This window comes from Brachycentrus maculatus, unplaced genomic scaffold (assembly GCF_059751285.1).
Source record: "Brachycentrus maculatus isolate JH-2025_06_01 unplaced genomic scaffold, ASM5975128v1 h1tg000242l, whole genome shotgun sequence".
NCBI classification, from domain to species: Eukaryota; Metazoa; Arthropoda; class Insecta; order Trichoptera; family Brachycentridae; genus Brachycentrus; species Brachycentrus maculatus.
The window spans coordinates 1,323,452-1,351,404 of record NW_028280993.1 but is presented as its reverse complement, the minus strand read 5'-3'; the positions used below and the strand labels follow the sequence as shown (position 1 = coordinate 1,351,404).

The 27,953-nt window shown below is 31.9% G+C and overlaps 1 protein-coding gene across 1 annotated transcript in view; it reads right to left on the bottom strand.

Annotated features, from left to right (window-relative positions):
• Window positions 1-27,050, bottom strand: part of LOC148306423 (uncharacterized) — a 79,441-nt gene extending 52,391 nt beyond the window's left edge. The window contains exon 1 of the mRNA XM_088265072.1: window positions 26,269-27,050. Coding sequence (XP_088121198.1) covers window positions 26,269-26,303 — 35 coding nt within the window. The 5' untranslated portion in view covers window positions 26,304-27,050. The remainder of the gene's footprint in view (window positions 1-26,268) is intronic.
• Between the last annotated feature and the right edge of the window lie 903 nt (window positions 27,051-27,953).

Sequence of the window (27,953 nt, the reverse complement as noted above, 5' to 3'; positions counted from 1 at the left end):
AGTATAAACTTACTGATTTCACGGTTAATTACATAGATGATATTCTTATATTTTCTAAAACTTTTGCTGAGCACATTAAACATCTAACACAGTTGCTGGAAGCGATCGAAACGGAAGGTTTCAGGTTAAAATTTACAAAATGCGCATTTGCGTCAGACTTGGTAAAATATCTAGGTCATATAATTCAAAATAATTCAATAAAACCAGTAAAGGATAATTTGATTTCAATAAAGAATTTTCCTGTTCCAAAAACGATAAAAAATGTAAGACAATTTCTGGGGAAAATAAACTTTTACCATGAATACATACCAAAGAGTGCAATAATACTAGATCCATTGCATAACTTACTAAGGAAAAATCAAAAATTTATTTGGTGTGATAAATGCCAAAAAGCATTTGAAATAACAAAAAGCATGCTTTGCTCACAGCCCGTTCTAGAAATTTTTGATCAGGATTTACCAATCAACATTTATACCGATGCTTCTTTAGAAGGTGTTGGGGCCATTTTGAAACAAAAGCAGCCCGATGGTAGAGAAAAACCAGTGGCATACTTTTCAAAAAAACTAAATGAAGCCCAGAAGAAAAAAAAAAGCAATATATTTAGAATGTTTAGCAATTAAGGAAGCAGTAAGATATTGGCAATACTGGTTAATAGGTAAATCATTTACGGTTTATTCAGATCACAAACCTTTGGAAAATATGAATCTGAAATCTAGGACCGATGAAGAGTTAGGTGATTTAACATATTATTTATCGCAATATGAATTTGAAATAAAATATAATCCAGGAAAGAAGAATTTAGAAGCAGATTGTCTAAGCAGGAATCCAGTATTAGAATCGAGTGAAAATGCAGATGAACAATTAAAAGTTGTAAATTTGGTTAAATTAGAAGATATTTTAAGAGATCAGAATAAAAATGAAAGAATTCAACAGAAAAAAAACAAATGGATTGAAAAAAACAATGTCTATTTTGAAAAGGTCAAGAAAAAAGAAAAAATAATTCTTTCAGAACCGTTTAGCATCGAAATCATAAAAGACATACATGAAAACCTATGCCATATTGGAATTGGACAAATGCAAAAAACTATTAGTCCACATTACACAGCCAAAAATTTGACAAAAAACATAAAAACAATTTGTAGAAATTGTGAAATTTGTATTAAAAATAAATCAAGAGGACAAAAGAAATTTGGATTTATGTCTCATCTAGGCCCGGCCACAAAGCCTTTTGAAATAATATCTTTAGACACAATTGGAGGTTTAGGAGGTTCAAGATCAACAAAAAAATATCTACATCTCTTAGTGGATCACTTTACAAGATACGCATTTATTTTAACCTCGAAAACTCAGAATGCAAATGATTTTATAAAACTAGTCATGAAAATAACAGAAACCGAGGATATTGGTATGCTTCTCACCGACCAATACCCAGGAATAAACTCGAAAGAATTCAAGGAATTCTTAAATGACAAGCAGATCCCAATAATCTTCACTGCAGTAAATGCACCATTCTCAAATGGCCTAAATGAAAGGCTGAATCAAACATTGGTGAACAAAATCAGATGCAAAATAAATGAAAAAGGGAAAAGAAGAGCATGGACCACAATAGCTCAAGAATGTGTTAATAAATATAATAATACTAATCACTCAGTCACTGACTTTTCCCCAAGTTATCTTTTATATGGTACAGATGTAAATATTTTACCCAACGAATTAAAACAAGGAAAATCTAATAATGACTGGATTAGAGACAGGAAAATAGCGTTTGAAAATACAATAAAATCACATAATTACAATAAAACATTATTTGACAAAAATAGAATAGGCTGCGAATTCAACGTAGGAGACATGGTGTATGTGGAAAATGGAAACAAGCTAAACAGAAAAAAATTGGATGAACTAAAAATTGGACCTTATAAAATTATTGAAAAAATTTCTAACTCAATATACAGAATTGATACAGGTCACAAAAAAATAAAATCAAACCTTTATCATATCACTAAACTTATACCAGTCCCTTCACTACAAGAAGATGATCCGGAGGACGAGTGAAAATTTTACTATGAATTTTCATCCCCAAGGGGGGAGATGTAATAAAATAACTAGGTACCTACCCATACATTTTATTAAGTACCTACAAATAGTACCTACATAAAACAGTTCTACCAACAGATGTCGCATGCGTCACTCAGAAGAAAACAAAAGACTTCCGATAATATTATTAACTGTGAGAATCAGATAGATAGATAGATAGATAGATATAAAAATTATTATAAAGATAAATTAAGAATAAACTTTAATTACAAAGCAACACATTGTTTATTTTATTATTATACACCCACTTTACATATTATTTACACTTAATTTTCAAAAGGAAAATATTACCACGTTATATATATATATATATATATATATATATATATATATATATATATATATATATATATAAGATATGAAGATACGAAGTACAAATATGGTTTTAAAAAACAAAGAGTTATCAAAAGGTAAGGAGCTTAATTTTATTCAGTGTATATTCTAAACAAAAAATAAAATTCAAATAAATATTGAAATTTGCTTTTCTTCTTCTTTAAAAATCTTTAAAAACTATGCTTCTCTTCGTTTAATGTATGTTCCTACTAGAATCAACATCACACACACACGCACGCACGCACGCACGCGCACACACACACACACACACACACACACACACACACAAACACATTCATTCATTTGCTAGATCTACACTTAATATTTTGTATTAATCTTTAGGTTTCTGTGGCTAACTATGGTTTCTGTGGCTAACTATGGCTTGTTTAATGTATATCTTTTTATTGTTTTGTTTTACAAATGTTGCTATTGTTAACCCAATAAATAATAATAACAATAATAATAATTGTGCTAGGATACACGTGTGGCTCCTCGCGCAGCCTTTCACGTACTGAATTGTATATTTTCAGATCACACACCCTTAAGGAAAGTAATAATAGCCGCGCAGATATGGGATATGGGACACGAAGGGCCCTCCATGCGGCTCGAGAGTGCACACATAACATATGGCCCGTTCCGGGAACATGCTCCACTCTGCTAATTCCGAATCCGCTTCCTCTATCTGTCCGTGTAACTTATCGGTTCGGGGGAGCCTTATCGGAATAGACATGAATACTGCGGCGGAAGTGGAAGCTAAACTAATAAAAACATTACTTAACGTCTTTTGCCAAAGCAAGATTATTCTCACTCACTTATTAAGTGGCGTTATCGTAAGCTTTTATAAGTTGCAGTTCTTACAATTTACATACTTATCTTTTACGTACAGTAAATATTTATTTAAATTCGAACGAATTATTAAAAATTTACTACGCTTTGTCAGTCTATTCTACAGTATGGGATTATTGGTTGAGGTGGTAAGATTAATGCTTTACTAAATAGTGTTATTGTTGCCCAAAAATCAAAAATGAAGATAATGCTTTAAGTTCCGAGAAGGGATATTCAACAAATTAGAACATATGACAGTCAAACAAAATTACATATATGGCACACCTAGATCAAAGTATCAACTCAAAAAAACTGATTTTTCAGGAGAGACGAAAAACGTAAAGTGATGTCGCCTTGTGTAATACAAGTTGCCTGTTTTCTTTGTGAATGGACAATGCATATTAAAGAATATTTACATTAAAACATTTCATACAAATGGTCTAATTATTCTAAAAATATGATTTTTTGAGTTACTACTGATTTGTACAACATATTTAAAGTTTTTTCTCTCATTATTTCAAAAAGTATTTCAGATCCAATCACCAAAACTATCGCAACTCGAAATAAATATATTTTGTATCACCGACGTATGTCTACCCGGCTCAATTTTATGACAGTTTTTAAAATTACAACTGTTTTAATGGAGGGGTCATGGACTGTTTTATTCATCAAAAGGAAAATAAAGTCCTATCTTTTGAATAATATTTAAGAATTTGACAAATCGGATAAATTGATATATCGCTCACTCCTTTCAAGAACGTCATAAATCAAAAACCGTCAATTTTCGGTTGTGCATGTTTTCGGTATGCCTAGGAAATGTACTATATCCCAGAAAAAGAGGCATATTTTTAACTTAATATTTACCTGCTGCAGGGCAGAAAATGTTGTTTTTGCATTTTGAAGAAAAGATATTGTTTAATTTTTTTTTTAATATCTTAAATATTTTTCGAATGGAGAAAATACCTTCAGGTTTTACCTAGAAAGATCTGTTGTACAACAAAAAGTTCAATAAGTGGCTTGATATTTATTTTTAATATATTGTGTTATATTTTTAAACTTTAAAAACGTTCTCCTGAAAAATCAATTTTTTTGATTTATGACGTTCTTGAAAGGAGTGAGGGATATGCGTCTTCGTATGTAGAATCCGAGTGCGTGATTATCTAAAAAAAATCATAATTTTTGAGTTGATACAGTTTTGATCTAAGTGCCCGATATGCTAAAACTATCCTTACATACGCATTTAAGAATTGCTCTCGCATAACACAAGAAAGCACCTCCCAGCAAAGCACACACATCATGATTAACACACTTTATGGTAACGCGCGTAGAAGTATAAGACCCAAACACACAGAAACACATCCAACAAAATTGAACACATACCTATTTCGGTCAAAAGAACTTTGATTATTATAAAATAAAATTGTACAACCTGCTACCAATAACCATTATGTTATTAAAAAATGAAACTTTGCATAAAAGAGCTATTGATAAATTGGTAATGGAGGTGGGTAGATCTGAAATAGATCGCATCATTACAAAAACAATTTCCTTTTATTATAATTTTATAAATAAATGTTTTAATATGTGCCCTCGGCACTTTAAAACTCAGTGAATGCACATGACTGTAATTTGTTATTATGTATAGTAGTAGTAAAACCCTTATCCGCACCCCAATGGTGTATAGGGCACTGCGTCATATAAACGCAGTGTTATCTTGATTGTTTACACATGAAGGAAAGGTGATCAACCCTCCGCTTCAGGTACCAACCAGTCCAGGGTAATATTGAATAAATATTACAGTGAAAAAATCAGTCATCAGAATCGAACCCAGGACCTCCAGAACGGTAGCCGAGCGTGCTGACCATTACACTTAGGAGGCAGACAGATATGTATAATGATGAAATAAATACATTTTTAATTTTTATTTCATTTAATGGAATTAAAATACGGGTAAAATGGGTGTAAAACATTGTGTAAAAACGTAAACCCACTCCCCATAAATGTCTGATCGGTCAGTAAATATTTTTGTAGTTGCATTTATTCCACATGGGTAAGGGTTTTTATGTTTATGGAGCTGGTGTGTGGTGAAACTGCGTCAATTTATTGGTATAGTTTTGTAACGTGCGAGAGGGGAGGTTATTTCACAAAAATAGATGGTATATTCCGGAAACGAACGGCTTCATGCAACTTACCAGGATTACGGCCGTATTTTAGGTCGGATCGCAAAGGGGTGTTATTGCAGCTTTCTACTTATGAGGAATTAGTACAATGGTTATTTATATATCAAATGTTGAAATCAAACACCGATTTTCATAGTCTACTAAATTGTATTTATTTATTTTTTAAATAAATAAATAAAATTTGTGACAATTATTACTGCACATGTTAAAACCATTACACAAGTACCTAGAATTGTATAGCTATATACCATAAGGACCATCAGTCCATTTAATCTTCACATATCGCTCACTCCTTTCAAGAACGTCATAAATCAAAAAACTTGATTTTTCAGGAGGACGTTTTTAAAGTTTAAAAATATAATACAATGTATTAAAAATAAATATCAAGCCACTTATTAAACTTTTCACCGTGCAACAGATCTTTTTAGGTAAAACCTGAAGGTTTTTTCTAAATTTGAAAAATATTTAGTATGTTTAAAAAAATAATTAAACAATACATTTTCTTCATAATGCAAAAATAACACTTTCTGCCCTGTAGCGGGTAAATATTAAGTTAAAAATATGCCTCTTTTGCTGGGATATAGTACATTTTCTGGGCATTCCGAAAACATGCACAACTCAAAATTGACGATTTTTGATTTATGACGTTCTTGAAAGGAGTGAGCGATATGTTTAAAAATGACATAAAAAGGCGACAAATAAACAAATTTTAGTTCTATGTGTTTTAATAATAAAATACAATTTAGTAGACTCTAAAAATCAGTGTTTGATTTTAAATTTTTTATATAAATAAAAATGGAGGAATTAAATTGGTATTCTTATAAAAGTAGACAGTAATATACCGTATACCGCTCAGTCCGCTCACTACTTTCAATAATAAATAATAATAAATAATGAATAAATAATAATAAATAAATCCATCCAATCCATCCATCCAATAATCCAAATTATATAGTACAAGTACATTTCGCTCACTCCTTTCAAGAACGTCATAAATCTTTATGTTTTTAACGTTTTTAAAGTTTAAAAATATAATAAAATGCATTAAAAATAAATATGAAACCACTTATTGAACTTTTTACCGTGCAACAGACCTTTTTAGGTAAAACCTAATGGTTTTTTCTCCATTTGAAAAATATTTAGTATATTTAAAAAATAATAGTAAACAATACCTTTTCTTCAAAATGCAAAAACAACACTTTCTGCCCTGTAGCGGGTAAATATTAAGTTAAAAATATGCCTCTTTTACTGGGATATAGTACATTTTATGGGCATTCCGAAAACATGCACAACTGAAAATTTTCGATTTTTGATTTATGACGTTCTTGAAAGGAGTGAGCGATACATGTAACACAATTCTTAGTCTATTTATATTTTGTAAATTGTTGGATTAAAAATTCTATTATACACAGATTTCATATATTGTGAATAAATGACCCAGTCATATTATAAGCTTCATAAAATTGAAAATTTCGTCCCCAAATATGATAAATAATTCGGGTAAAAATTACATGCATTTAAAATTATGGCCTCTCTCAATAAAAGCTTTTCAAATCAACTATTGATGCTGATGAGAACTCACTTCTATATAAAATGGGATATCTATATAAAAGACAAAAAAATAAGTTATTAAAACATATAAAGACAATATCTACCTTTTATCAATATTAGAAGATAATTAATATATGGCAGAACTGTATTTAAAAATATTATTTTTATTTTGTAAATAATAAATAAATACTTTTATTTATTTACACACGTATTATTTAAATACGCCTGATAATACCAGGAGGACATAACAGCGGGGAGATAATGAATAAAACGCGCGAAATATCGATTTCGCTTATCAGATTTCACATTTGATGATTTTTTCCTAATCAACTTGTGACACACCGTGTCGATTGGATTCACAGGAATATCATAGAATTCGGTAGGTTATCATTTCGTGCTAATAAGTATAGCTGTCTCGTTTCTCGAATGATAATAGAAAAACGAAGAAGAGAAACAAGATTAATTACAAATATATTCCTAGTAACCGTTCCGAAGAGTATGTAACGCTATAACCTCTTCACGATTGTGTACTCCTGATACTGTTTTAATTAGTATACATGATAGTATGAAAATTGATCGATAACTAATCAACAAATTTTTATCTAGTAATTAACGCTTTAAATGAGAAAGAGTATATTTATATATATGCGTATATATATATATATATATATATATATATATATATATATATATATATATATATATATATATATATATATATATATATATATATATATATATATATATATATATATATATATATATATATATATATATATATATATAATATATATATATATATATATATATTTATATATATATATATATACATATATATATATATATATATATATATATATATATATATATATATATATATATATATATATATATATATATATATATATATATATATATATATATATATATATATATATATATATATATATATATATATATATATATATATATATATATATATATATATATATATCGAACAAAAAAACACACACATATTTGTATATATATATATATATATATATATATATATATATATATATATATATATATATATATATATATATATATATATATATATATACAAATATGTGTGTGTTTTTTTAACGAAGTACCTAACGTAGTAATTAGTGCGTTTATCTTATTTAAATTATTAATTATAAAAACAACCAGAATGCGTTTTTTTGTTCAATTTCGGTTATCTGCTGAATAATTGAATTAAGTATTCTAATATTATAACTATGAATCATTTCTGAAAATCATTCGATTAATCCTTAATAACATTAATCCTGGGTAACTTAACTGTGTTTAACTAAATTAAATGTTAAATTGATTAAAATTTTACTCTAAACTAAAGTAGAATTCATATAATACACGACCTTAACCACACCTTCCAACTATTGGACATCCATATTGCATATATTTTTGATAATTGTATATATGCAGTATTGTAATAAATGCATTCGTATACCGGTTGCAACTGAGAGATAAAACTGCCATCTGTTGAGAACATTTTAAAGTAAATAGCTTTCCCTCTCTTACCATTGATAATCTTTCTAATTAAAAAAATATATATTTATTAAATTCCTTTGATTTTTCTCAAAACTTTTACTCTTTTTTCTATAAGGCACTTCAATTATATTTCCTTATTCTAAGTAGTTGAGAAAAGAGATGTCTCTCAACAATATAATAGCAGGTGAGTGAATTATTATATGACAGCAAAATGCAGTAACATTTTAGAGCTCAAATCTTCATAAAACCATATACATACGTATGTAGAAATAGTAATGACTGTCCTCATTAAATAAATTACACACGATTTTAATAAGGCTGAATCTTATTTAAATCCAGGAAACGCGAAATTTTATTGCGTAAGGATAATTAGGTACGTATTATGGGCCAAGTTGCGGAAATTTCCCATGAACAATTTTTCATCGTGAGCATTATTTTAAACTGACGCATAGCACCAGCCAAAAAATTAAGGGAGATTTATTCGGAAATGCTGCAATCTGAGAAAACTTATTTGTCTCTGTTGTCTTCGTCTGTATTTATATTTTTCTCACCCCTATCCACACCCAATGGTGCATAGGACACTGCATCAAATTAATTTGATCAATTCTAATTTGACCGTTTATTACGTCCAAGGTAATCTATGTTAAATAAATATTAGAGTGAAAAATCCCCTATGTTTATTTTGTTCCTCCTGGAAATCGAACCTGGGACCTCCAGTACGGTAGCCGAGCGTGCTGACCATTACACTACGGTGGCGGACAATACACAGGTGAACGTTACACAAGTGTAAAAATTGATTACTTAAAGGCCAGCCAAATGCCAGGTCGTAAGCCCTAGGACCTCTATCCTCTTCCGTAAAAAACTATAGACGTAAAATTCTCAATATTATTGATATTTAAAGCATTTACTTTGTAGTTAGTCATTTTTTAATTAGTCAATATCCAATTTAAACTCCGCCCACTCCTTACACCCTACGAGTATCTAAGCTGGTTCATTAATATGTTTAATCCTAGCGCATGTTTAACCTCGGCTCGTAACGCATGTGTGTGCTGAAACCTTTAGTGCAAATTTGGTTCAACCAAAAATCGCATGTGTTAAACATTTTGTGTAGTTTTAAGTGTGTGAATGGTGCTATGGTGGTAAAGGGTGGTATTGTTTGCATGCTGTGGTAGTGATTGTCCTGACGAAGAGACGGGTACGTCTCGAAACCGGTAGACATAAAAATCTCGATGAGTGGTTATATACTTATATTATTAACATTTTTGTAAAAAAAAAGTTAACTTTAGACGTTTTATCTCAAGTAGAGACACCTATAGTATAATTTTTCGAAATTAGGCAATAACATGTGTGTAAAAATACGCAAAACAGTGTCGCCGCTTGCACACATCGCTTTTCTTCATGTCACAACACATTAGACGGGAAAATTATGTGTGCTAGCCATTAGATCCGCCAGACGCCATATCTCCAAGATAATTTCATAAAAATGTCTCAAAACAATGGAGAATCACATTCCATTGTCGACAAAACAGAAAGTTTATAAAATAGCCAACAGGTTCGCAATATTCCCAGTCTCACGTGGGAAATGTGACAAGGAGGTGAAAAAATTTGTGTCGGTTTTTTTCATTTGGCGGGAAAATGCGTGATTCAATACTGATTTCGGTTTTTGTCGCTTGCCTGCACTGTGCGTCGGCCATCACCAATGGGAACAAGAGTGAAACAAAGCTCAAGAGAGAAGACAACAGAAGAAACTACAATGACTTCCAAGACGATGTATGTAAAAGTGAAAATATAAATAATAATTTCATTAATTGATTGTTAGTGCTAGTAGATTGCACCTTGCCGTGTATTTCGGGTGCCATTAAAAACCGATTTTCCATAACAGTTTTTTTTTATATGATTTACCATCATCCCTGATCCCTGTGAGTGCCAATCAACATAAAAAAATATAGCCACTTGAGATCTACCCAAGCTCTTTTCCCTAACCGTCAAAATATTTAATTTTGTTGCCATTCTCTATCGGGATATTATTTTTAAGCGTTAATTAATGTTTCATACAAACAGAAAGCTCGACAAATTTATTTCGCGGAATTAAATGCATTGGGGTTGAAGAATATCCTACTCTGTATTATTTACTAGAATCGATAAAAACGAAAGTATTATAATAATAATTTCTAGTAATTAATAATAAATAATAATAATAATAATCTTGGATGATTTATATAGCGCCATTTTTGAAAAAAACTACCTCAAGGGCGCTTAGACAGGTATGGATTATAATATGAAAATGATTTGATTAAAATAAAGGTCTTAATAACCAAATTGATATATTATCCATCTAAATGACGTTTATTATTATTATTATTATTATTACTATCATATAAAAGCATGTACACTAGAGTGGGCCGTTGATGTAAGAATTTTTTTTTATATCAAAGACGAATGGGTCTAAAAACACACATGCAATAGACACTTCAATTAGATAGATTACTTAGAAATATTACAAATTAAAAAGGCAATTAATAATAATTTACAACTGATAAATACACAAGTAAATATTTTTTTAAAAGCCCGTTATTAAATATGTTTCCAATCACTCATCATCCCTGATGCCTTTTGACTGTGACTGCCAATCAACATAAAAAAATAAAGCCACTTGAGATCTACCCAAGCTCTTTTCCCTAACCGTCAAAATATTTTAAATTTTGTTAAGTAGATAGTGTTTTAGTATTAATCAGTCTTGATAAAGAAGCGGTTAGCTTCGAAACCGGTAGACATTATAATTAAGTTGCAATAAAATATTTATAGTGATTTTAAAACAAAGTTATCAAACGGTCCTCTCTAGAAGAAGTCACGCGTCTTCTACTACTTCCTGTTTTCCTGTCTACAGATCCTGTTTCTTGAAACTTTTTTTATTTTACTTCTCACATTATATTTCGAGCACCCAACTCGACGAGAAATTTTCTTCCACAGTGTGATAATATTCCATTTGATCGCGGCACTAATTTGCTTATATCTTCCCATGATTTTTATCCGATATTTACGTAAAACAAGACTGGTGTAGTATTTTAAACATTAAATATTTTAGAAAGATAACGAATAATATCCTTAATACGACGTACAAAAGAAACAATTTTAGATAAAGCATTTCTCAGAAGACGGGTTAAATAAAGTCAAGGGATACATGTTCAATAGTTTTACAACATTTTGAGTGTGTCCAAATACGTGTTCACCAATAGATGTCTCTAGTGAAGTTCTATTGATTCAAGAACAAGGTTTCTAAATTGGTTCATATATACAGAACTTCCAAGAATTTGAGTAGTGTGGTTGTCAATAATGGGTAGAATTGGTGAATGTTACACCTGTGTAAAGTGATTACTTAAACCAGCCTATGACGTTTGTCAGCCCCGTAAATGCCCAGACTTCCATGTTCTTCTTCATCTTTGATGAGATGTCAAAAAATAATATTCAATGGTTTTCATGTTCACCAGTGTATATTTCTTTTTTTTTTAAAGATAAATATTTGCTTCTTTATTATTTTCACAAATATTTCAATTTCATACTATTTCTGTGAGCCTAAGCGGCTCATTCTTAGAAATAGGTATCAAATTGTGATAGAGTGGATGCGAACCGAGAAACTCTGACTTAAGAGTCCGCGACACTAACCACAACCCGTCACTGAATGTCTTAGCTAAATAAATAACTTCATCAACTCAATCATAGATGGCGCCGAGAAACAGCATGTGAAAAGTGTAAATTAATATATAAATACAACTTCCGAATTTTGAGTAGTGAGGTCAATCAATCATGGGTAGAATGGGGAATGTTACACGCGTGTAAAGTGATGACTTAAACCAGCCTATGACAGATCGTAAGCCCGGTATTTACCGGGTATTTACCCCGATTTCCATAAACTTATTCATTTATGTTGAGATGACAATACTAAGGCTGCATTCACACTGGTATCGAAAAAAGTGGCAATAACCATCGCGCTACAATAAACCCTGGTATGTCTATGGACATGTTCACATATACATAAAGTGAGATAATGTATTTGAATTTTTGAGGCTCACAGAAATAGTATGAAATTGAAATATTTGTGTAAATAATAAAAAACACAAATATTTCTCTTTTTTTAAAATTAGGTATTAGAATTCATTATTTATTACGTCATAAGAAAGCAAATATTTTTTATTTAAAATGTGTTCCTCGTGTGTAAAAACTTCATTAGAAAAATTGTGATCTGAGACGTCGTCGCAGATCCTAGTTCAACTACTACCACTACCATCACGCCGTTTCCCCGCAGGGGTAGGCAGAAAGGATGGAACGCCACACTCTTCTGTCCTGACATACACCCCTCGCTTCCTTCACATCCATGCATCTAGTCATACATGCCCTCCGATTACGCAGACTTTCGACACCGCCAGATTTTAGGTTCTGATTGATCTGATCGTGCCAAGTCTTTTTCGGTCGTCCTCGTTCTGTTTTCCCTCTCACATTCGCCACATATATTTTCTTAGTCATTCTCTCGTTATCCATTCGCTCCACATGTCCATACCGCACACGCTTATTATATTTTGTGAATAAAAACCATTGTTAACTTTGTGGTATGGTGAAATAACACTCTACTTACATCGTTCACTATACAAGTGGTATTACACAAAGTGAACGATGAATGAAAAGGAGAGAATTACACCCTAATTAGTTGTTAGTAGGGTAAACAAAGAAAGTCACTAATTTGAAATTTGTCTGTGATATTGTTTTTCTTTGTTTTATGCAAGACAAAGGTTTTCCAGACAAGTAAGGAGGGTGACGGGCGCAGTTATGGATACAAACAACCATTGGATGACTTGAGAAATAAAGATCGCATCCATCTCAAGGTAAGGTGTTCAGTTTCCATTGCATTCTAGATTATTGAATTTAATTAAACTAGCATTACTAGTTTGAAGAAAAATTCCAGTCTGAATAAATAGTTCTGATTAGCATTTATAAGTTTTTCATTCACATACATATCATGACCTTTAGGCATGTTGCTTGAGAAAAACATTGTCATGTACATATGTACATATAAGCATGTGTATGTGAATCATAATAATAATATTGAAAAAACGTCAACCTACCATATGCCGTCGAAAGCTAAACTGGCAGTACACTACGGAGTCTCGGTTCCAACCCCAATGAATAGATATGAAGCATGAAGTGATGTTTTTAAACTCAAGCGGAATATTTATCTTTTTATTATTTACAAAAATACTAGGCTTCCTGACAGACCTTCTCTTGCAAAGCAATTTTGTTTGTTTTTGTTTTATGAACTAAGTTGCGATGATTACATATATTTTAGAAAATGTGAAACAAAATTGTACGGCGATTTAACTATGAATTTACATTTAAAACTTTGATATGTCTGTAACTACCAATCTAAATAATAATGAATAAGAGAACAGCTTCAGCGATCTCTCAGATGAATGTGTATCGATGCAGTAGGTACATACAATGCAGTCGAAAACATTTATTATATGTTTTTTGTGATTTTATCATTTATAAAAATACTTCAATTCCACACTATTTCTGTGAGCCTAAACGGCTCATTATTAGAAATAGGTATCTTATTGTGGTAGGGTGGGTTCGAACCCAGAAACTCTGACTCAAGAGTCCGGGACACTAACCACGGGACCACAACCTGGCAATATTACGCCTTTATTTTTAAAAAAAATTACATCTCATCAAAGATGAAGGAGAATATGGAAGTCTGGGCTTTTACGGGGCTTACGACCATCATAGGGTGGTTTAAGTGATCACTTTACACACGTGTAACATTCACCAATTCTATCCATGATTGACTACCACACTACTTAAATTATTGGAAGTTCTATATATATATGTATAACGTGGTAATATTTTTCTTTATAAATTGGGTGTAAATAATATGTAAAGTGGGTGTATAATAATAAAATAAACAATGTGTTGCTTTGTAATTAAAGAAACGACAATAAAAGTTTATTCTCAATTAATCTTTACAATAATTTTTATATCTATCTGATTCTGACAGTTAATAATATTATATTTTTTCTTTCGGATCTCTTTTGTTTAATTCTGTGCGACGCATGTGACATCTGGTGGTAGAACTGTTTTATGTAGGTACTATTTGTAAGTACTTAATAAAATGTATAGGTAGGTACCTAGTTATTTACCAATTTACCTAGTTATAAACCAATTTCGAAACATTGTTCTTGAATCACTAGAGCCTCACGAGAGGCATCTATTGGTGAAATGAAAAGAAGCTTTATATTGAGCAGAAACTCATTTTTTAATATTACCTTTGATTAATACTACCCAAACGTTCAAACATACCCAGATTTATTGTAATAATATGATAAACTAAACTCATATACAATATTATGTACATCCGCTAACGTTGAAGGTCGCTTCATCCACGCATAATGGTAACGAACCAACGCCATGACAGCTTGGCGTCAATTGAATTCACTTCATCAGCGAAATTGGTCCATTTATGCCAGAATTGAAGCATTTGCATGTTCCATTCGTCCCGATAGAACATTTGCGCGTATTGTCTCGGAACAATGAACCTAGCATTTGGTTCACTATACCAAATTATTAGGTTTCTCTGCTCAGTTTAGTTTTTACTGGTAAACCCGATATTTTGAAATTTCTCAACCGTGATGTGTTCAAATAGCGATAACTAAAATATTTATTACTTCTTTTGTTCACGACCGAACAAAAGTGATTTATTATCCATCTAAGTGACTTTTTATATTATTATCATTGTTATCAAATAAAAGCATGCGTATAGTACATCATAATTCAATCAAATAAAAAATAAAAATCATTTTCAAATCATGTTTGATATATGAAACTCGAATGATAAATATTACACTTTTACACAGTGCATACACTGATCATTTGAACCGGACAATAACAGGTCGTCAGCCTTGTTATCTTTTGTAATCCTTGTAATCCTTGTAATCCCATACATCCATATTCTACACACACAGATACACACACTCGCACATAATGTACATGTGTGTGTGTGTGTGTGCGTGTGTGTGCGTGTGCGCGCGCGTGTGTGTGTGTGTGTGTGTGTGTGTGTGTCTCTCTGTGTGTGTGTGTGTGTGTCTGTGTGTGTGTGTGTGTGTGTGTGTGTGTGTGTGTGTGTGTGTATGAAAGAAAATTCCTATATTTTCCGTTATCTTTTAATTTAAATAGTGTTCCGCCGATAAAACAGTGTGCGACAGAGAAAAGCCAAAAAAGCGATGTTACGTCAGTTTTTAGAGGGACATGATAAATTTTAGTGTCGTTTTTTGTTTTACAGATCAACACGGGCATTTTGAGTCTAATGTTGAACTTTTTTAATTAAATTTTCAAAACAAACAAATTCCTACATTTTTGTAAGATGTGGTTTACGAAGAGAATTCGTAAGTTACGACGTAAAACTATTTCTATTCAGGGTGAAATTAAATAAATATTGCGTAATCACTTGTGTTAAAATCTAGCAGGGTAGCCAAATGTCCTATTACAATACGAAGACGGACTCAACGGTTTGCGTCGAAATCTTTATTTAAAATTGATATTTTTAACGTATTTTTCATTATTATTATTAACAGGATAGGGATAATGGTGGTTCGGGATCAGAAAGAGGATATTATGGGTTCTACGCACCAGCTGAAGACGCAGGTATTTTTAATCTATTTTTTTATCTATTTATTTATTGAAATTAACTATTATAAGTTTATCATTTATGAAAAATTTGGCGTCAAACTTGAGAAACATTACCTACGGTTTCAATATTAAAATTAATCCTTTATACAATGTCACTTTTGAGGCACAGTTTATAATTTGAATGACAAAATGTAAAAATAACGCCCAAGTAGAAAACCCCAGATTTGATCTCACACACAAAAAATTGTGAATAAAACAATTTGGTCAAATTATAAGCTGCATAAAAATTTTAGAATATGTTTTCAGGCGTCTCCATGTATGTAAAATAATCCGGTTTGGATCTTGCATACATCTAAATAAAAAGGTCTCTGCTAAATAAAAGCTTTCTCAAACCAACCATAGTTGGCTCTCGTGAACTCAAACAAAAAGCATCATAAGATTTATGATATACTCGTTCATATGCATGAGTTCCAAAAAATTGAATTATGTGATTTTTAATCATGGGTAGAATGATAAATGTTACACGTGTGTAAAGCTATCACATAAAATAATCATTTAAACCAGACAATTAATCGTCATTAGCCTTTAAATACTTATATATAAATATTCTCTCTTAAAAATATAATATTTTCACGGCAATCCATCGGGAGTTAAATCCAGTCATTTTGTACAAAGATTTAAAAAAATATTAAAATAAGCAGTAGCCATGCTGAGCTTATGAAATATTTTCATTAATCGATTCGGTTTTCGACGTCACTTTGTGGTAATATCTTTCCATTTTTCATTTAAGTTTTTGATGTCGTAGAATGTTTTTTTACCAACAATAGTTAGAAATAGTAAGGAAGAGATGATCTTTATAAAAAATCATTTCTTTACTAAATAATTTCCATTATCTCCTTTTCCCCAATTCAATCGCGGTTGAAGCACCTTTGAGCCAGTATTTTACGAAAATGCTGCTTTTTAAATTATCCAAGTTTATTTTTATAATTGGATTATATTATGTCATGGTACGTGCATCTTTTAATGTGTATTTAAAAAACAAAACAAAATATCTCACATAGGCAATATATCACCATATTTAATTAATGTTTTACTTAGTTAATACCACTATTTCTTAAAATTTGCTGTGACACGTATTTCGATGCCGCATCATTTTCGATCACCGTAATATGATAAATACGGTGTTTGAAAATGATACGGAAAGCATCGAAACACGTGTCACAATAGATTGAAGTAAAACTTAAATAATTAATGAAATATTAATGAAAATGTGTGTTGATGTGATAGTTGCCGGGTACGGCTACCAGGATTTCGACCAGACGCCCCACTACGGGCCCCCGGAGCCCGACAGGGGCGCAGGAGGAGGGGGCAGCTACCCCCATCAACCGGCCTACGACGGAGGCTACGCCTACCAAGATCACAGAGGGCCAGAACCGCACTATGGCTACATCCCGCAACACCACGGACCTGACCACCACGTAAGAACCAAACTTAAACTTTAACCAAACTTAAAACACAGTAAGGGACTTTTTTTTGTAGAACTTTTTTTTTGCATTTTTCGACCAAAAATGCAAATAACACGTGCTACAAAAAAAGTCCCTCGCTGTGTTTTGAGTTTGGACAGCCGTACTGTGACACGTGTTTCGATGCATTCCGCATCATTTTCAAACACCGTAATATGATAAATACGGTGTTTGAAAATGATGCGGAATGCATCGAAACACGTGTCACAGTAGATTTTAAGAAATTATTATTAAATGAAATAAGTGGTATTTACTGAGTAAAAAATTAATTTAAAATGGATACATTTTACCACAAAGTGACTGCCGAATCAATTAATGAAAATATCACAATAGCTTGTGCGTGGGTATACAATATTATACAATATACACTATAGTACGAGACTAGTTGCTATCATTTTAAACCAGAAAAAAAGGTTAATAAACATGATAAAGACTAAAATCAGGAACAAAAAAAAACAACGGTCAGCAGAAACATAAATTAAACCGTCCAGAAACATGTTTTGTTTAACTTAGAACTGAAATTATACCTCAATATTATGATTTCACTTTTTCCCGTGTTTACTGTTATTTCGCATTGTGTTTATGTTAACACTTTACTCAATAATAATGGTATTGTACAATTTTACAAAAAAGATTTAGAAACGCATTAAACAACTGTCATTCTATTCAGATATTGAATACTGCTGTTCACCGCAAGTGAAAGTAATTGGTTTTTAACACCCATTGTAAACAAAGATCCATTTAGAACTTTTAAGTCCATGTTTATTATGTCCGTAAGTTCGCTACAAAAACCGTCGGTGGAAGTTAACCTTTCCGTTTCTGACCGTCCAAAAATTTCACGTGATCCGGATGGGGGTAACAAAAGACCCTAGTTTATATTTGTATGGAAATCGTAGTACACAGCTCACAGAAAGTACCAACTCGCCACCAACTCATAGGGACACTATCCGCGCTAACGCGCCGTCATGCGGCGACTGAGTGCGGGTAGCTGGATTATTTTATTGTTTTTTTAATTTAATTTAAGGAATTATACAGCTTATACAACAAAAAATGTAAGATTTAACAATAATTAAACCCAACTAAAGAATTTCACAGATAAATAAGAATACTTTATTGTATAGTAAGAGTGTTTAGTTGTCTCGATCTCTCGTTATGGTAGTACCATATTTACTAGAGTGAAAGGAATAGCATTAGCAGACAAAAAATTAACGTGCCTGAGCACGTACGACACGTACTGATACGCAGATCTCGCGGCACCAACTGAGTGTGTGTTTTTTTTTAAAACAATATTTTTAGACATTTAGCGATTTGAAATCATAAAAATAAAATTAGGGAATTTTTTAAAAATATTATTCTTATGATTACAAAAAACATGGAGTAAGTAGCTCTTATAAACAGTTACTACATATTTTAATAAGATACTATATAAGTTATTTATTGATTTGACGTTTAATTTTTAGAACTCCATAATTTTTATTATAAATATCAAAATCAAACACTGATTTTTATGATCTACTAAGTAGGGTATTTCTTCTTTTTTTTAAACATAAAAATAAAAAGTAAAAATTGGTCATGACAATTGTTTCGCCTTATAAGGGTATTATCAAACTACTGTAGTTTGCACCAATGCATTAACAAGGCAAAATAATTATCACGATGAATTTTTATTTTTTATTGTTTTTTTTTTCAAAATAAAATATACAACTTTGTAGACCCTAAAAATCAGTGTATGATTCTAGAACATTTCAAAATATATATTTATTTTATGCTAAAGTTATCGAATTGAAATTGTTTTTTGGGGGATTTCAATCCCCCTCTTGGGTCCAGCTGGGTTAATCTTTCGGCACGAAGTTAGTCTTGTATTAGGTTTGCCGGTGGAGCTAGAAATATTATCCGGAGATTGGGAGCTCCCGAGAATAGAATTCCTGCTCGTTATGAAATCGAAAGTTCTAAATATAATTTTGTAACAACGATTGTTTTGTCCGTTCCGTGTTTATTTTTACGTCTGTGCGGATAAAAACTAATTTAAATGAGGCGTTAAAAAAATATTTCTTCTTAATCCTTATTCGCCCTTAATGGTGACAGACCGGATATAAAACGAGGTTGACCTATAGAAGATGCGCTTAGAACTTTAGCACATGCTCGCAATAAAACTAACTAACCATCACGCCGCTTCCCCGCAGGGGTAGGGAGAGAGAATAGAGCGCCACACCACTCTGTCCTTGCAAACATTCTTCGCCTCTTCCACGTTCATGCATCTCCTCATACATATGCTCGCAATATCTACATAGAATGGATACCTCGATAACTACTTTGGTCATTCATTGTGACATCTAATGTGTAAGTATTGTGTACTATACACAGTATTTATTCATTCATTCAAACCCATATCCGCACCCCAATGGTGCATAGGGCACTGCATCATATAAACGCGGTGTTATCTTGATCATTAACACATGAAGGAAAGGTGATCAGCCCTCCGCTTCAGGTACCAGGCCAAGGTAATATTGAATAAATATAACAGTGAAAAAATCACTTATATTTATTCCACCCTCCCTGGGGGTCGAACCCGGGACCTCCAGTACGGTAGCCGAGCGTGCTGACCATTACACTACGGAGGCGGACAAGTATTGTGTACTATACTATACTCTGTTTTTCTTTTCAAATTGGTCGTTATACAAACCGAATTGGATACCTTATAAATCAAAGTGGACATTAAACAAAATAAATTTGACGTTATATTGTATTTTATAAAAAAAAATACATTTTGTAAGTAGGTATAAAGAAGGAAATTAAGATTTATATTTAGGAATTTATTCCTTACAGTGCTCATCGTGTCCCAGCTCATATATCGCTCACTCCTTTCAACAACGTCATAAATCAAAAAATGACAATTTTCAGTTGTGCATGTTTTCGGAATGCCCAGAAAATGTACTATATCCCAGCAAAAGAGGCATATTTTAAATTTAATATTTACCCGCTACAGGGCAGAAAATGTTGTTTTTGCATTTTTAAGAAAAGGTACTGTTTAATTATTTTTTTAAACATACTAAATACTTTTCGAATGCCCAAAAAACCTTCAGGTTTTACCTAAAAAGATCTGTACAGTAAAAAGTTCAATAAGTGGCTTGATATTTATTTTTAATACATTGAATTATATTTTTAAACTTTAAAAACGTTCTCCTGAAAAATCAAGTTTTTTGATTTATGACGTTCTTGAAAGGAGTGAGCGATATAGGAAAAACATCTAGAAATTTTAACGTCCGATGTAAAGAGCATACAAGATGTCTAAATAATAATAATTATTCTGAATTTGCCAATCACCTAATAGAAAATAATCACTCAATTTGATAAAAAATAAAGGTCTAAATATATTACACACATACAACAGAGGACTTACATTAGATTACTTAGAAATATTAGAAATTAAAAAGGCAATTAAAAATAATTTACATCTCACAAATACACAATTTAATGATTTTTCTAAAAGTCCGTTATTAAATATGTTTCCAATTACTCAACATCCCTGATCCCTTTTTACTGTGACTACTAATCAACACAAAAAAGCCACTTGAGATCTACCCAAGCTCCTTTGCATAACCGTCAAAATATTTTGAATATTGTTTAGTAGATAGTGTTTTAGTATTAATCAGTCTTGATAAAGAAGCGGTAGACATTAAAATTAAGTTATAATAAAATATTTATAGTGATTTTAAAGCAAAGTTACATTTTTATCATAATATATTTTAACTTTACTTTATAATTATTTTAATGATGATGACTTTTTTTCAGACTTTGGCCTTGAAAGGAATACTTCTTCCGTTAGCCGGAGTAGCCCTTCTGGGCGTAGCAGCAGCATTCGTGACCAATCCTGTGCTTCTCCAACTCGGTGTCGTATCAGGAAGAAGAAGAAGATCGCTTCAAGACATCTTCAAAGCTGATCAATCCGAAACAACAAATATCGATTCTTATCTTCCGCTAGAAGTATACAATCTATCGCCGACAACCGAAAGTACAGTGGATAAGCCGCTAGAATTAACATTAAATAACGATACAACATTACCAGAACTGAAATATAAATCTGGTATTCATCTCGACCAAGAAAATTTTGCCGCTACAATAAAAACCAATATAGAAAAACATAATAATCTCGAAACAAAACCAAATAATAATACAAGCCAACCGGCATTGAAAACGGTTATCAATGAAAGCAAATCCAAGTCAAAAATACGAAACACAAATATCAAAAGACCGGTTAAAATGGCCACATTTATAAAAAACGCTAAATCTGGTGAAAAAGTCACTGAGAAAAACAAGGATATTATTAAAACCGATGGGTTTGAAGACGAGACTGATTTATTCGTTGAAAAGCCTTCTCTAAATCCAGTAGAATTTATTCTGCGAAGATCGAAGAGAGATACAAGAATAAATGATGAAAAGGAAGTAATTTTACACACTGATGATTACGAGGACATCAAACCTGATGGGAACATTTTTGATACTCTGAGAAGACCTCGAAGGTCACCTAATTTAGACAACAATAATTAATTCGTCACTTTTTGGTAATACGAGGACTGTTCAATTAATACGTAGACTAACGTCATAAAACAAAATGTACTTAATAAACAAGTTACATTTATGTATTAATTTTAAATCAAACACAGATTTTTTGAGTCTACTAAGTTGTATTTTATTAACAAAAACACATAAAAATTTAATATTGTGACAATTGTTTCGTCTTGTTAGGGCATTATCAAACTAATGTGTTTTTGTTAATAAAATACAACTTAGTAGACTGATAAATCTGTGTTTGATTTAAAATTAATACATAAATTAAAATGGAGTTCTACAAATTAAACGCCAAATCAATATATATACATATCTGGGTCCCTTTCAAATTAGTCAACTCCCCGATGCCCACACTTATTCCAATAGCGTTTCCACTTTTGGAAACAGTTCTGGAACATCTTTGACTTTTATGATGCCTTTCAGCTCGTTCTTCGCATTTGCCTTAATCTCTGGAATCATCTCAAATCTTCTTCCTTTCAAAGGTCTTCTGAGTTTGGGGAACAAGAAGAAGTCAGAAGGAGCGAGATCAGGTGAGTAGGGTGGGTGGAGAAAAACAGTAATCGACCGTTTGGCTAAAAATTCACGAGTTCTAAAACCTGAATGGGTTGAAGCCATGTAGTTTCATCAGCTTGAGAAATTTCATCAGCTGATGAAACAACAGCGCTTACGACAACGCATTACATTTTGTTTCATGACGTCAGTCTGCGTATAAATCGAACAGGCCAAATATATACCCATTTTCAATAAAAGTTTTACTTGGTAATTACCACTATTTCTTAAAATAAACTTAAAGTGACACGTGTTTCGATATTCGTAATTATCTAGCACTGAATTGCGATTTTAATAAATAATGGTATTTACCAAGTAAACTTTAAAAAATTCAATAATTAAAATCAAATTAACTTAAATTAATATTATTAAGTAGAATAGGCATATTTCGTGTGTTTTTATTGAATTTTAGTTATACATTAAAAAAATGTATTAAATTTAAAAAAAAACAAAAATACTCTTTTTGATATATTTGTATTATTATAATACAGAAGTCTGCATATGTGCAGAAGTAACGAACTGTCATTAGCTGGTTTAACTCATTCGCTGCCAATCACGCGCCAGCGCGTGATGCATATTCAATATATTACTCCCATTCGGATTAGTCGGCATTGTGATTCGAGTGTAGTCATATCGGCGTGGATGAAAAGACAATTTTAAAGAATTTTGCATTTAATTTTACTTGTGGAAAATATTTATTTATATTATCAACAAAAATTACGTGGCTTCTGGTGAAATATTGCTTCCGTAACCCGGCAGTGAACGTGTTAAATAATCACATGAAGTCATTCTAAATAATGTCATATGTAGGTTACAAGCATTCGAAATACGGTTACGTCGTAGAATTTTACACGTTTCATGGACCGATATGGTCAGCAATGCAAATATGCTCCAAAGAGCAAGAGCAGGGAGACAGTTGCTGACTGATATCAAGGTCCGGAAGGTGTCCTATCTGGGGCAAGTGCTGAGAGGAGACAAGTACGAGCTATTGCACCTAGTGGAGGGTCCACGAGGTGTGGGCAGAAGGCAGATCTCCTGGCTCCGGAATATACAAGATTGGACGGGGATCAGGACCGTCGAGACGCTGTTTAAAGCTGCCCAAGACAAGGACAATTACTCTCAAGTAATAGTCGATGTCAGGGGGGCCTGAAATGACACGCACAGAAGAAGAAAGCCTTTTTTAACTCTTACCGCTCTGTAGGCTAGACATTCTGGCCCGTATGATTCTAGTAGGCAGCTCCGTGGGTCACAATGTCTGGCCCGGCGCAGGTATAACTTTAATCACTGATTTCTCTATCACCCAAGTATATTCTATCATAAAATTTTTCATATAAATACAGTTAATCTTAATTAACACGGTCATACGAATTGCCAGACAGAGTGTCCCAAAATTAGCGAACCAAAATATTTATTTTAATGGTAGAAAAACGTCGCATTTTTTTGATCAGAGTCGCTGATCAGTTATGATAAAAAAATGGTCAGAGTGGAAAGGGTTAATTACCTAACGTCCAAGTGACTCTGAAATCTAGCTACGGCTTATGCAACACCGCTTTTCATGACCCTACTCAGACTTCAACTTTTTAAGTTTCATAGCCTTTGCCTACTCGTACGTGGATTTACTCTTTATGTTTAAAGTTACTATGATTTCATGTAATTCATGAGTGAAAATTCTTGGCAAAAACACTAGCATGGAGGAAAGTCATTCTCTTGGCTTGCTTTTTATAGCATCCAGGGGATGTGTAAGCAATAAGTGTCTTTTCTAAAAACCATAAAAACGGGCATAGGACTTCAAAGCTACCAAACAGTGTCACATATTTTTACGAGATTGTTTACAGTTTCAGAATGTCAAGTATGTATATATAGCAGGAATTTATTTGTTCTATTAGGGTGGCACTAAAGAAGAAGACAGACGAAAGATTGAAGAGTATGGATAGAACTTTTTGTTCTAAAACTGTTTGGTTTTGGCGAGATAATTCATATACATCTCAAGTGTTTCAAGTATAAATCCAATATGATTATTTACTAAATATGGTCGAAATGTGATCTCTCGGGCGAATGTGCGACAAAACTATGTATGATAAATAGCATCTGTACCAAAATGGTGTTAGAACTTTGAAACATTTCTAAGGGGCTGAATTAGGGATAAAAACTAAAATAATTATTATTATTATTTTGAGACCAACAGATTCCAGATACCCTACATCCAGCAGTGTGGAAAATAAATTTATTTATATACCTACTTATATATATATATATATATATATATATATATATATATATATATATATATATATATATATATATCTATATATATATATATGTATATTTATATATATATATATATATATATATTTATAAATAAATATATATATATATATATATATATATATATATATATATATATATATATATATATGTATGTATATATATATATATATATATGTATATATATATATATATATATTGCACCTCCATGGTGTAATGGTCAGCACGCTCGGCTACCGTTCTGGAGGTCCCGAATTCAATTCCCAGGGGGGGTCAAAATATTATATGTGATTTTTTCACTTAAATATTTATTCAATATTACCCTGGACTGGTACCTGAAGCGGATGGCTGATCACCTTTCCTTCATGTATTAACGATCAAGATAACACTGCGTTTATATGATGCAGTGCCCTATGCACGATAAGGGTTTGAATGAAATGAATGAATATACAAGCTAACCATTACACCACGGAGGCGCAATATATATGTAAATATTTATTGCGCCTCCGTGGTGTAATGGTTAGCGTGTTTAGCTACCGCGGTGGAGGTCCCGGGTTCGATTCCTAGGGGGGGGGGGTTGAAAATAAGTATTGATGATTTTATACTCAAACATTTACTTAATACTACCCTGGACTGGTCCCTGAAGCGCAGGAGTGATCACCTTGCCTTCTTGTAAGTAACGATCAAGATAACACTGCGTCAATACGATGCCGTGCCCTATGCGCTATTGGGTGCGGATAAGGGTTAGAAGAAGAATATATAATACGTACATAATTTTTTTTAAATAATTATATGTTAAGAGGAAGACAGCTAATCAAATTTGGGTAAAGGTCATCGTTATGTTCCCACATTAAAAAGTAAATTAATCCCGCTCAAATTACTGCTTCTCACGAAAACAAGTTCCAGGCAGTTATATGAACCATGGTAAAACAATGGCTTCTCCAACGCCACCTAACGAGCTACTCGCTAACTGGAATAAATCATGGATAAACTATACCACACATCTCAGCGGAATCAAACTTTACCCGGTAAATACCACTATTTATCAAAAACTAATGCGACACGTGTTTCGATGCATTCCACACTATTTTGAAATACCGAAAATTCAACAAGAAATACTGGTATTTACCGAGTAAAACTTAAATTAAGAATCTATTAATGGTATCAAAGTTTACCTGGGATCGCTGTTCACTTTTTTTTCAGAAGACATTCACCTTCAACTCGCAGATAAGGAACACAAAACGCCGCATTGTTTCACAACTTATATACATATTTATTACACTAACAATTAATAGTTTATTTTTATTTCAAAGCGGGCTAAAAACACCCTTTATATATTCTTTAAAATCACAAACGAAAAAAATTCAATATATCACACGCCGTATTTCAATAATTTTACACATAAATCGATATTATTATGCAATAAGTTGTCAACCACATTTTAATTTCACAATATTTCATATTTTTAATTAATTATTATGATTATTTAATATTCTTAATTGGTTGATCGCGGTTTTATGCTTATTATTATTACTAAATAATATAACTTATAAGCTACACTTCTCTTTAAATACCACATATTCACTATAAACCACTTTTATTTTAACACAGTTAAATTTGTATAGAATTCTTTATGAACTTTTCTGTCATAAAGCTGACAGTGACAGTTCAAAAGGCGTTCACTAGAACTGTCAATAAAGCTGTTGCATACACAACGACTAACAGCTGTAAACTAAACTAAAGTAAAAATATACAGATACCTTCGACAGCCGCGGACAGAAAAAAAACAACCGTTGTGAACTGATAAAACAAGCGTTAAACACAAAAAGGTCGATTCATTTGTATACTATTTTATATTAACAATATTGAGTTGATTCGTAATTTTTATAAAGTTTATTAAACTGCCATAAGGTTATTACGCGATCGTCTCACACCGTTGTAAAGTTAGCAGCAGACTAAATGCAATGCGGAATGCATTTGAGAACGCCCACGCTAATGCAAGTTCAACAGGAAGTCAAAAGACACTTCACATAAAAATCCGATAACAAAAAAAAATCAAGTTTACTTTTCATATAACCTTTTTACTAAAACATTTAATTTTAACATCTAATTTATATGGTTTACTACAAATTAGGATTAATCTTTTTACCGGTGAATTTGTAGGGAGCTTTTTTAAGTGGATTTTTTTTTGGTCTTTTTCAATCTCTTTAAAACTATTATATCAAGTGTGTTCAGTATCATGAAGGGTAGATAAAAAAATATATTAGTCATGTAAACCGACTAATGACTAATTTTAGACAATTTAAAATGAGGGTATTGATGAATTTGACACGTGTGCGGCCGCGTGCGTAAAATAATACAGATGGAATCCAACAAGAAATGCATTATTGGGTCACTGGTACGTTACGTATTTTTAACCAGCTAATCTAGGATATATCGGTGATAGCCGACTATGTATGGAGTTGGCAAAAGAAGAATGAAAGTGACTGAATGCAGTCGGGATGCGATCCCTCAGACGAATGTGCGGCATAACAATGTATGACACATGTTCGAATGGTGAAATAAGGAAATAATGCAAGGCTTAGTGCAGTCGGGATGCGATCCCTCAGACGAATGTGCGGCATAACGATGTATGACACATGTCCGAATGGTGAAATAAGGAAATAATGCAAGGCTTAGTGTTGGGCTGTGGTCGTGGACTCTTGAGTCAGAGTCAGAGTTCGGTTCGAACCCACTCTACCACAATTTGATATCTATTTCTAATAATGAGCCGCTTAGGGTCACAGAAAAATAATGAAATTGAAATATTTTTGTTAATTATAAAAACACAAATATTTATCTTTTCCTATTAAAAATTATA